The sequence below is a fragment of the Bos javanicus genome, chromosome 7, assembly GCF_032452875.1.
Source record: "Bos javanicus breed banteng chromosome 7, ARS-OSU_banteng_1.0, whole genome shotgun sequence".
Taxonomy (NCBI): Eukaryota; Metazoa; Chordata; class Mammalia; order Artiodactyla; family Bovidae; genus Bos; species Bos javanicus.
Window position 1 is genome coordinate 21,598,730 of NC_083874.1, and position 11,930 is coordinate 21,610,659.

The 11,930-nt window shown below is 53.0% G+C and overlaps 1 protein-coding gene across 1 annotated transcript; it reads left to right on the top strand.

Annotated features, from left to right (window-relative positions):
- The first annotated feature begins 789 nt into the window (after positions 1 to 789).
- On the top strand, positions 790 to 7,953 carry IRF1 (interferon regulatory factor 1). Its single transcript, XM_061422841.1, has 10 exons — positions 790 to 1,098; positions 2,135 to 2,226; positions 3,504 to 3,603; positions 4,400 to 4,576; positions 4,700 to 4,749; positions 4,857 to 4,989; positions 5,181 to 5,303; positions 5,611 to 5,660; positions 6,515 to 6,650; positions 6,965 to 7,953. The coding sequence occupies exons 2-10, from the start codon at positions 2,140 to 2,142 to the stop codon at positions 7,075 to 7,077; spliced, it is 969 nt and encodes a 322-aa protein (XP_061278825.1). The 5' UTR covers positions 790 to 1,098; positions 2,135 to 2,139; the 3' UTR covers positions 7,078 to 7,953.
- The last annotated feature ends 3,977 nt before the right edge of the window (positions 7,954 to 11,930 follow it).

Consider the following 11,930-nt stretch of genomic DNA (forward strand, 5'->3'; position numbering starts at 1 on the left):
CTTCTCTGAAACCCTTCTCTCCTTCCCTAAGGCCAGCAGTGGGGCAGTCCCAAGGATGTAGATGGAGAAGCGGAAGAGGTCTCTCCCTGGTCACAGACTCTGGCAGGGGCCTCGAAAACCACGCATCATCTGCTGCCCAAGTAGGGCATGATGTTTCACAGACATCCTCTCTCTGTCACGGTAAAGCAGCAAAGTAGGGCTACTGTTTTGGAGTTGAGGAAACTACAGCTGCCAAACTGGGATTTCTTCTCGTCTTGGCAGCCCCACGCAGGGTAGGCTTTCCTTCACTTCCCCGGGGAAGGTGAACCCCCCGGAGGTGGGCCACCCCTCGAAGGTTTGAAGGCTGAAACCCTCCCTGCTTGACACTCATTAACGGGCTTGAGGAAGCAGGTTGGTTTTCAAGGACTCAATCCTCGCGTCCACTCTGAAGAGGACGGCAGGTGCCGGGCTGACCCCCTCACCGGGGCTGGGAAGACAGAGATCCCGGGGCATCCCCAGGAAAGAAGGGCAAGGAGATGGCCTCAGGAGCTAGCAGGCTGGGTGCGCGCCGAGAGAGGGGAGCAACTGCGGGCCGGGGGCGTTCGACTTTCCAGGAGCGCTTTCTCCCGGGTGCGCTGGTATGGGGGTGGAGTGGGAGCCGGCGGGGCGGGCCCGCGGTCGCCCCGGGGCGGCGGCGCCAGGCCGGAGGGGGTGGGGAGGGGCAGCCGCCCTGTACTTCCCCTTAGCCGCTAGCTCTACAACAGCCTGATTTCCCCGAAATGATGAGGCGGCGCTGGCCAATGGGCGTCCTCTCGGCTCTTTAGGAGGCGGGGCCCGGCCCGGGCTGGGGGAATCCCGCTAAGTGTTTAGATTCTCCGCGGCGCCGCGGTTCAGGCAGAGCGCGCCACTCCTTCGTCGAGGCAGGACGTGCGCCCAAGTCGGGCTAGCAGAGGCCAGCGAGAGCCGTGCCAAGTCAAGGCCAGCCGTGACCAGCGGCTCCGCGACCTGGGCATCCTCTGCCTTCTCCCTGTTCCCACTTGAATCGCGCTCCTAGCGCCCGCAAAAGCAGTCCTCGCCGGGATCCTCGGTTGCTGCCGTCGGGTAGCGCTTGCTGTCGAGGTGAGCTCGCCTTCGCCGCAGGGGGCAACGGTGGCATCGGACAAAGGCGCGCTCGGGGCACCAGGAAGTGGGGGACGAAAACCCTTGCCGGGAGAGTGACGGGCGCGCGGCGTTGCCTGGGCCCCCGCGCGGGCTCGGGAGGGCGCTGGAGGAGCCGCAAGCAGCTCCGCGGGGAGGGCGAGTAGCGGCGTGGACCGCCCACCCCGCCGAGGTTGCCCGTGCCTGGCCGCTGTCTCAGACCTGTGCGCGAAGCCGCTGGCGGCCTCTGGGTGGCCCTCTGTGTTGGTTGCACGCATCCAAGGGCTGTGCGGGGGATTCGACTGTATATCAGCGCGTGGGCGCCCTTTGCTCCCTGCGCCGGCTTTTCGGCGGTTCCAGCTCAGGCCCAGCCCCCAGGTTTCAGGCTATCTCTGCAGGTGGCGGGGCTGGGGCCGGCTGCGCTGGGTGGTTGGAGGACCTCCCGGGACCGCGGGAAGAGGCGCCACAGGTGTTCTTTGGGCCACTTTGCCCACGGAGGGCAACCAGGGCGAAATTGTTAGCGTACGGGCCTTGGCACTGTGGCTGTCAGGGAGACATAGATAGATTGGGGGGTAGTGGTGACGAGGATGCAGGGTGACTGTCCATTAGGGAAGGTGCACGGCTAGTGACAACCAACTCAAACAGGGAAATTTCTTGGCATCAAGCAAAAGAAGCCCCTCTCTTCCCAAATAATTTGAATTTGGGGAGAAAAGTTCTAGTATTTAGATATCTGTGTGTTTTCTCTCTTTTCCTTAACATAAATCTTGAAAGTATCACTTGGCATGTCTGTCTCCTCCCAAGACTGTCTAGGAGGGGCTGAGGGAAGGAGTGTGTTGCTCAAGATGCTGAAAAGATTTGGAGGGAGGTTTTATTAGAAAGTCCCCTTCTGCATGATTGTAGTACTTGGTATCTAGAGGAGGGCAGGGGAGGGTAACTGAATGACCTGGGGTGGGGCTGGGTAGTGGCCAGGGAGTGCTCAACAGACTCCAAACAGGAGCCTTCTGTCTTCTTTTCACAGCCAACATGCCCATCACTCGGATGCGCATGAGACCTTGGCTAGAGATGCAGATTAATTCCAACCAAATCCCAGGGCTGATCTGGATTAATAAAGTGAGTGTTACTCTTTGGATTTTTCTGCCACTGTTTTAACCTATGTTCTTCAGGGGTCCAAAGCTTCAGATGCAGTTCAAAAAGGGAAGTGATAGGGAGTAGGTAGATGTATTTCCCAGTGGATCCTGCAGGGAGTGTATAAGACCCAGCCCAGGCAGGGCCCCACTGGCTGCCTTCTGCCCACCTCCCTTCTTGAGGTATACATGGGGCATCCACCGGACAGTTTTCCAGCAGCAAGATTCTCCCAGCATCTGCAGAGCCAGAGTTCTGGCCTGTACTGAGGGAGACCTCTACAGGCACACACAGCCTTCTAGAGGGCTCCACTTGGGCAGATAGGAGACAGAGAAGTGGGCACTGCTGGCAGGAAGAGGTGGCTGACCCAGCAGGTGACCCAAGAATTAACCTTGCACCAGTTGTCTAGACCCAAGAGGTCTCTTGCTGTTGCAAAAAAGAACAGACCCTGAAGGCTTAGTAGTACTACTAATAATAGCTAATGCTTACTATGCTCACTTACTAGGAGTGAGCATGGCACCATGTTAAGTATGTTACTTACACTGTGTCATTTAATCCTCAAAGTAGCCATGCGAGGAAGATTTTACCAGTATCTCCATTTTCAGATGAGGAAACAGGCACTGAGAGGTAGATTATGAGAGCACACATTTGAACCTGAGCAACCTGACTCAAAAATCCATACTGTGAACCACCAGTAATGAGAACAGTGGGACCTTAGCTTTTATATTTGTTACTGGGTTGTTGTTGGTTTTTTTTCCCCCCATTTCATGGAAACTAGTGAGGGATAAAGAAGTACAGTGTCAATGCCAGGGTCACACAGGTAGTCATCATCCAAGTCTGGTCCTGGGCTCCTGCAGGTATATGACCAGAACCCCCTTTGTAGAAGCCAGTGCTCACAGTTGTTCTGAGAAGCCCCATATAATGGACTGAGTTCTCACTTCCATGTTGGTGCTGACAAGCCAGAGAGAAGCATCCAGGGGTCCTCTGTATGGGTCCTAGCACATCTGTAATGAGCAGAAGGAGGTCTTTGCTGACCTGATGATGCCATAGCTCATCAGAACCCAGGGCCTCTTCTCAGAGATCCAGAGGGATGGACCAGTCTGTTTAGGCCATTGTCGGGATGGGTCAACCCCAGCCAGATGTCAGGGTGAAAAAGGGAAGTCAGTCTTTTCCCAGACCTGGGGGGCTGGGCAGATTAAGGCCAAAAACCTGCGGTCTCTGAGCTGACACAGCTTTGTGTGTACATGTGCTTGTGTGCTGTATAGGAGGAGATGATCTTCCAGATCCCATGGAAGCACGCTGCGAAGCATGGCTGGGACATCAACAAGGATGCCTGTCTGTTTCGGAGCTGGGCCATTCACACAGGTGAGTGTGCTGGACTCTAGCTTAAGAGGAGCTGGAAAGAGAGAAAGGGAGGCACTTCTGTTAACACAGAGGATCTTCACTGGGGTCTCTGAGTTCCCTGAGATGTATATAATTCAGGGTGGGCAGGGAGCAGGTCTTTGTTTTGGGGGAGAGGTTCATCATTTCAGCAAGTTCACAAAGGAATTTATAAAGCCAAAATCTTTAAAAGTATGGCTTCATGGAGTTTGTGGCTGAATTAAAGTTCTTCCTGGCAAAAGCAGTGGCAAGCATGGACACTGAAAAAGATCCAGGCCTTCCTTTTTCTTGATGTTGACTAATGGTCATGGGCCCATCTGGTTGGCAGCCTCCTTTTATCCTTCCAGGAAGGGGCTCTTGGCCCATCTTGGACCACTCAGTCCACCTATCAGTAAATATTCTTTGTTGCCTACTCTGTGTCCTCTCCCATGTTTGGAACTATCAGACAAGCACCAGTCCCTTCATTCTGGCTGCTGACAGCCAAAGAGAGACTGCCTTGATCTGGGACAAAGATAGCACTTTGGGCTTGGGCTCTCTAGTGCTTCTGGGTAGGCCTTTCCCAGAGGCTTCCTGGGTGTATCAAATGCCCAAGTCTGGGCATTTGAGAAACCCAGGGCCTGCACCAGTGTCATCCAGGAATACCTGCTGGTTTGATCATTGTGGATCTCTGGCAGCATGCAAGCTTTAGGGGTACTCTTGTCTTTGTCCTTCCGAGCCAGGGCACAAATGAGGATTCCCACCTAGAGCCCTGACGATCCTCTCCACCTTTCCTGCCCACTAGGCCGATACAAAGCAGGGGAAAAGGAGCCGGATCCCAAGACCTGGAAGGCCAACTTTCGCTGCGCCATGAACTCGCTGCCAGATATTGAGGAGGTGAAGGACCAGAGCAGGAACAAGGGCAGTTCAGCTGTGCGGGTGTACCGGATGCTCCCACCCCTCACCAAGAGCCAGAGGAAAGGTACCCAAAGGGCTCTGGGTCCTGGGGAAGCCCTCAGGGAGAGAGGGAAGGAGGAGGAAGGGCAGCTGGGGCCGGCATGCTTGCCTGTACCAGGGCTGGGCTGACAGCCTGTCTGCCCCACAGAGAGAAAGTCCAAGTCCAGCCGAGACGCTAGGAGCAAGGCCAAGAAGAAGGTGAGTGTGATCCTAAGCACTTAGCCTTTGGTCTCCTGAGGGTCAGGGTGGGTAGTGAAAGGAGTGCCACAGCAAGCCTGGGCCTAAGCGTCTTTCTCCTTCTACAGCCATATGGGGAATACAGCCCTGATACCTTCTCTGATGGACTCAGTAGCTCCACCCTGCCTGATGACCACAGCAACTACACAGTTCGCAGCTACATGGGGCAGGACCTGGACATCGAACGGACTCTCACTCCAGGTGAGGAGGGCTGGGTCTGTCAGGGGACCGTGTAGACTGGTGGGAAGGCTCTTGCTCTTGGATCTAGCAGGCACTGAGCTTGTGGGTGGTGGCCTGTTGGAGCAGGCTATGAGTGGGGGCGGGGGGTGCTGGGTATCCTGGCAAACTAAGACAGCACACAGCTCTGACCCTCGGTTTCTGTTGTCCTGAAGCGCTGTCACCGTGTGGCGTCAGTAGCACTCTCCCTAACTGGTCCATTCCGGTGGAAATTGTGCCAGACAGCACCAGCGACCTGTACAACTTTCAGGTGTCGCCCATGCCCTCCACCTCTGAAGGTTCGTGCTTCTGGGGCCTGGCCTTCCTGTTGGGGTCCAAGGAGGGGTTGGAACTCCACTTGGCACTGAGCTGACTGGTGGGCTGGAGAGGAGAGGGAAGAGGTGGGAAGAGGTGTGGCTTCAGGGTTCAAGAGGCTGAGTCACCGGGACAGCGTTTTCCTCTGTGATCTTCATGGCAGGCAGACATCTGCTGGGAGGCCAGTGTGTGTGTGCGCGTGTGGGAAGGGGCAGGGGGACCGGGTGGGCTAGCACTTCAGGGTGAGCCTGGCTGACCTCAGCTAACCTCTCTGCTGTTCCCCATCCACAGCTGCAACAGATGAGGACGAGGAAGGGAAATTAACTGAGGACATCATGAAGGTAAAAGCCCCTTCCTTCCTCCTTTGGTGCCCTTTAGAGGTGGCTCCTTCTCAGTGAGGGCTTCCAAACTGGAGGGTAGGCAGCTGCTGCTGCTGTTGTGACCTGCTGGCTTGCATAGTCCAACAGGTGTCACGTCCATATGGTTGGGGACCACTGACCTTTTTGGCTGATGGGAAAGAAACACTGTGGGAATGAGGGGAGGAGGGAGGCTGGGTTTCTGACATGCTGTCCTAAAGCAGGCCTCAGATAGCTCTGACTCAGCTCCCATCAGTGCTGGGTCCCTGGCCCGCGTCCTCCGCCCCAACACGCCCCAGTCCTGTTAGTTTGGGAAATGCACATCAGGTTTCAATAATCACCCTTTGGGATCTATAACATGATGGCTTTTTTTTTTTTTAAGCAAATTATTCTCCAGGTTTTTTTCTGCTTCAGTTTTTAAAATAAATACAAAAAAGTTTTTGTAGTAGCTGTACCCAGGCTGTGTTCCTTCAGCACAGAAAATGGAGATATGGGCATAATTCCCTATCTCTAGCTGAAATTTCAAGGCATCTTTTCTTAGCATGTTAACCATTGCTGTAAGCCACCCTCCCAGTTGATATGTCCTTACCCTTTAGAGAGGGAGATCTTGGAGATTCTATGCCAGAAGATAGATGTGGGGATGTTAGCCCAGGGTCCCAGGGCAGACCCTCACCTCCAGGCCTTTATCCTAACTGCACTCCACATATGTATCCGTCTGAGAATATGAAAATAGCCAAGGACCTGATCCTGGCTGAGAAGCTTTGGCTCACTGGGGGCAGGGCCAGAGGGTGAGTCTGTACTGGAAGTGACCTGATGGCTTCTTATTTATCTGTCCCCAGCTCTTGGAGCAAACAGGGTGGCAGCAGACAAGCGTGGATGGGAAGGGGTATCTGCTTAATGAACCTGGGGCCCAGCCCACCTCTGTCTATGGAGAGTTCAGTTGCAAGGAGGAGCCAGAAGTTGACAGCCCTGGGGGTAAGAAGACCCTGGATCCATATGGTTTCTCAAAGATGGGAAACCCATGGAGGTGGTGGGGGAGACTTGGGGGCAGGACGAGATAGCAGCAGAGGTGAAGCATCCTTCTTAAATCCATCTGGGTACAGACAGCTTGCAGACTGGCTGTGGCTCCCAGGCCCTCAGGTTTGCCTAAGATGAGGCTGCCGAGGGGTCGACAGCAGGAGCTGCTGTGTCTGTGCCTTCCAGGAATGGGCTGGAGGGTTGGTGGGGTTGGGGAACACACCTACCTCCTCACCCCCCAGTCCTCACACAACCTTCTTTATATCTTCTAGGTTATATTGGCCTGATATCTTCAGATATGAAGAACATGGATCCCAGCTGGTTGGACAGCCTGCTCACCCCAGTCAGGCTGCCCTCCATCCAGGCCATTCCTTGCGCACCATAGATGGGCCCCCTGACCCCCTTTGACTCCTTTAGGCGACAGGGCCTGGCATCATGGTGGCTGTGGTGCAAAGAAGCAGGAATGCTGCGGCCCCTTGATATGATGAAGTGTGACCCCACTGCTGACCAAGGATGGGTCTTTCCGCCTCGGGACAGCGGCCTCTTGCAGTCCGGCAGGGCAGGGTCTGGACTCATCTTGTGGGGTGAAGCTGGCCCTGCCTCTGGGGAAGATGGAGTTCTGAGACTGGTGTGTCAGGTGGCAGTCTCAGACAGGAGTCAGCCTCCAGCTTTCCCCTTGGAGCCCCACTGCCTGGAGAGGGTTTTGCTATTCCTGAGCTGGCCCGAGAGAACGGACCAGTGACCTCAGAAAACATGGCACCACCTCCAGGGCTGGCTCTGCACTAAGAGACAATTGCACTAAGTGAATCCTGTTCCCAAAATAACCGCCTCCCTTCCTAGATGAGCCCTGGGGACTGTTCCAACGCCAGTGAAATGTGAAGGAAGAATGGGGTCCCTGTGGGACAGTGCCCCCTCTGCCTCAGAGGAGCTCTGCCCTGCTCCCTGCCTAGGCTGAGGGGCTTGTGAAAAAACCTGGCACTTTTTCTCGTGGACCTTGCCACATTTCTGATCAGAGGTGTACACTAACGTTTTCCCAAGCTCTTGGCATTTGCATTTATTTATACTGTGCCTTGCCCTGCACCCACATGCCCCCTCAGGCAGGCCCCGGCAGCCCCCAGCAGGCCCAGGGAGGCAGGCGTGAGCGCCTTGGTGTGATTTAAAATTGGAAGTATCATCTGACCACTAAGTCATGTGTGACCACACATGTACATGTATGTAAATATGTACATTTGTCTTTTTATAAAAATTGTATTGTTTATAAGGGTTGTGGCCTTTTATTTAGAGATAAATCATAGGTGATTTTACTTTTTATAGATACATTCTGATGGATTCATTGTTGGCATCCTGCCTGAGCTTACCTTTGGAATGAGTGGTAACACACCTTTTGTGAAATCCTTTCAGCTGTGGTCATGGAGAAGAGGGCAGGAGAAAGGACAGTTGTGCCACAGGGATATGTTCATGTAAATACAGTCATTGCCCTTGGCTGTATAGGTAGAGCTATGAGTTGACTTGGGGCCTGAGGCCCAAGGAGTGTTAGGTTTTGAGTTCTTCTGACGAACATGCTATAAACTCCAATGTTTTGCTATAAACTCAAATGCAAGTGTACTCAGGTGCTACTTCACAAAGGTATCAGTTGGCACAGCATGGTCACCATCAGAACAGACCCCAGCCCCATAAAGATCCCTGAGGCCTTCCATGCTGAGCATAACTTGCTGTCTGTTTTCTGCAGTGATGGGAATGTTCTCTGTCTGTGCTGTCCACTACAATAGGTAGTGGTGTAGTCACGTGTGCTAAATCAAACACTTGAAATGTGACCAGTACAATGGAGGAACTGGATTTAAAAATTTTTTTTTTTGGCTGTGCTGCTCACATGCAAGATCTTGGTTCCTGGACCCAGGATAGAACGGATGCCCCCTGCAGTGGAAGTCTGGAGTCCTAATCACTGGACACCAGGGATTTCCCTGGGTTTTTAAAGTTTCATTTAATTAGTTAAAATTCAAAAAGCCACACATGGCCAGTGGCTACCATATTGAATAGTACAGGTAGATACTGGATTGGGAGCAGATTTGAGGGGGAGGGGCTGGGGTGGCTGGAGGACACTGGGGACTGGGGCTTGGGACTATTCACCTGACTGTTCAAAAGTATTTTACTGTTTTGACAGCCAATAAAAACTGGTGCTGAAAATCAGCCCTGCAGTGTACTATGAAACAGCTCCATGCACAAATGTGTTAGGAAAACCTTGGATAAACTTACATGAAGCAGACATCCTTATTCCACATCTTTTCAGGGTTCTGGCTAGGCTAACACACACAGAATCTGAAGAATCAGGACAGTGTTTCTGAAATCTGCAGGTTGGGAATCACTGATACAAGGCAATGAAGGACCAAGTCAGAGTGAAGAGTCAGAGGTCTGGAAATGGGCTTTTCTCATTTCTCTCTGCAGGCTGGCTCTGGGACTAAACAGCACCCAGTAGTAGGCAAGCTGGCCCAGGAAAGCCAGCAGGCATCACTAGTATCCTCCAGGGAATGAGGCCATGGCAGTGAAGGGGTTGCTCAGGAAAATCAAGCCCTGTGGACACATCTTCCATATTCTTGGTCCAAGAAACCCCTTGTTGGGCCGAGCTGTCTGGAAAGAGTGTGAGAGGGGGAAGGCTGAGTGGGAAAATAAAGAAAAAACTGGAAAATGGGTAAAAGTTCAGTCAGCTGTTCTCTGCAAAGCTTAGGAAGTATTGTTCCTTGAATGGCAGGTGGCCTCCTGCTGGGTGGGCCTTCTACTTGTGGAGGCCTAGACAGACTTGTCTCAAGCCCTGCCCATCAGAAGATCCACCTGGATTTTCCAAGAGTAACATCATCTGGCGACAGAAGGAGAGGAATAAGGCCTTTCCCAGCTCTTCCAGGGCCCAGCCCTTATTGTGAAAAATAGTATTTGGGGAGGCCAGCCTACTGTGGCTTCTAACTGGGGGCTTGGCAAGGTCTAGTGGGTGGCTTCTCCAACCAATGATGGCTGGAAGTAGTGTGAAGCCAGGTAGATCAGACCTAGGAGGGATGTCGGGGAAGGCATGCAACCCAGAGCAAACAGCAGAGACCTCAGACTTAATCCCTGACAGTTAAGTAGGCAGTGGATATGCTGAAGTCCAGGTAGGTATGGAAATCTCTCAAGTTTTAGTACACAAAGTTCATCACTTATAAGTTTCCAAAATGGGAAAGGAATTCCATCAATGCAATGAGCTCCCAATCTCTAGAGCCAAGATGGAGTTTCTAGAGTCCTGGTCTCCAACTCTTCATACCCTAGGCATCTGAGACAACTGGAACCAGCTCCTTGGAATGTCCAGGAGGGACCCCAAAAATATCCCCCTCCCCATCACAAGGGAGCTGGGTCCCAGGGGCCAGACCTGGAGGGGTAGTGTGAGATGGAGCCAGATTTTCCAGGATGGTGAGCTATCTTACCACACCCCACCACGCCTGAGATGGCAGCTGATACTAACTCATTAGCCAAATAGTACCTGAAATGGAGCAACATCAGTATAATCTGTGTCAGATTTGGGAATAATAATTTAAATTCATTCGAAGACCCTGCCAGTGCTTTTGTGGCTTACTCCCAAGAACTTCAGTTGAAGCACTGATGGTAGAGGCTCTTGGCTGAGGGGCTAGGATTTTATAGAAAGATCTGCTTTGCTGGGGTTGTGATAACATCATTGTCATGAAGGACCACCTTCCAATGGGATAAACCAGCAAAGTAGGATTCAGGCACACCAGGAAGAACTGCCAAGTCTACAGATGTTCCAGGGCATTTCTGGTTAGTAAAAGGAATTTCCTCACCTTACTCTGAAGGTGTCACTTTAATTGGGCTGTTACTCATTCAGCTCACTTGGCAACAGAAAGAAAGCTAGAGGCTAATATGCTAGCTTCCTAGAAGACCTTTAGGGAAGACCTGCCAATCATCCCTTCTTGACATACCAGTGTGCAGTATCTCAGTGCGCTGTGTGCAAGATAAGCGCTTTCTCAGATCTTTCTGGAAGTCTTGGGTGGGGACTGCCAAAGACAGAACTGAAGTCTTGGAAAAAGTCCTGCGCCTGGTTGGAGGTGGAGTCCCTTCCCCTGGAAGTGATGCCCCCAGGCTGGTGGGGCTGAGTCACACCCAGGCTGTCTGTCATTCTCTGGGAACATTTGGTCTTTTTCTACATAGTCTGCACACATCCAAAAATCCCTGTGTTAGCATGGTACGGGATTCCTCAGCAGCCCTGCTGGAGCACCCAGGAAGCTTCTGTCTGTCAGACGTCGTGCCCTTTCTTAATCTGCGCACAACTAACCCTCCCATGACAATGACATTTGAAATTCATCAGAACTCTGCACTCACCTTTCCCACTTGTGCCAGTCAAAGGGGCAGAGGCTTGCAGGGAGAATGAGGAGCTCGTGGATTTCTTTTTCCAGGAGTCAAAGTACAGGGCAGAGTGAGGCTTGCCTTTGTCAGCCAGGGCTCGCCTGGGAGGCCAAGTCTAAGGCAGCACGAGGGTACACATGGCCACATGGTCTTTCCAGCTCTAGGCAGCTCCCAAGAGACCCATTTCTGCCCATTTCCTAGGGGTGGGGAGTTGTAGAAGAACCCCCTACTTCTGTAAGGTCAACGGTGAGGCAGGCTGAGGGAGTCTATGCTGAGTTTAATTTAAATTGGGAAGATACTGGAGGCAAGGAGGCCAGGACATGGTGACTGAGTATAAGCGGAGAGACAGACATTTGCCCACTGCAACATCCCTCATCCAGCTCCACAAGCTCAGAGAGGAGCAGAACTGATAAAGGACCTCAGAGTCTGGCTAGGTAATGACAACATGCCCTGAGTGCTCACTTTGTACCCGGTACTTGCCAAGCTCCCTGTACGCATCATGGCTCAGGCACCCCACTGCAGCCCCTGTTCACAGACACGGAAACCAAAGCTCAACTGGCACAAGGCGCTTGTCCGGGATGATTCAGCTAATCAGCATGGGGCCTGGACTCCAACCTACATCTGCCTGCCCAGAGCCCAGACTGGTTCCACAGTGTCAGGCTGCCCACAGAGGAGGAAACTGAGACCTCGGGAAGGTGTCTGGGATAGCTTGCCTGGGGCAGCTAGTATCTCATGCACAAAAATCATTTGTAGACATAGGGAAGGCAGCAGAAGCTGCAGCTGCCCCGACACCGTGTGGGACCCCGTTCTTCAGCTCTCTGCCCCCACCCCAGGCAATGAGGCTGTGGGCCACCAGCC

Excerpts from the sequence above, each read along its gene's own strand:
- IRF1 (XM_061422841.1), top strand. The coding sequence starts at position 2,140 with ATGCCCATCACTCGGATGCGCATGAGACCTTGGCTAGAGATGCAGATT. Across the intron at positions 4,990-5,180 it reads CGAACGGACTCTCACTCCAG|CGCTGTCACCGTGTGGCGTC; the intron begins GTGAGGAGGGCT and ends GTTGTCCTGAAG. Across the intron at positions 6,651-6,964 it reads AGAAGTTGACAGCCCTGGGG|GTTATATTGGCCTGATATCT; the intron begins GTAAGAAGACCC and ends TATATCTTCTAG.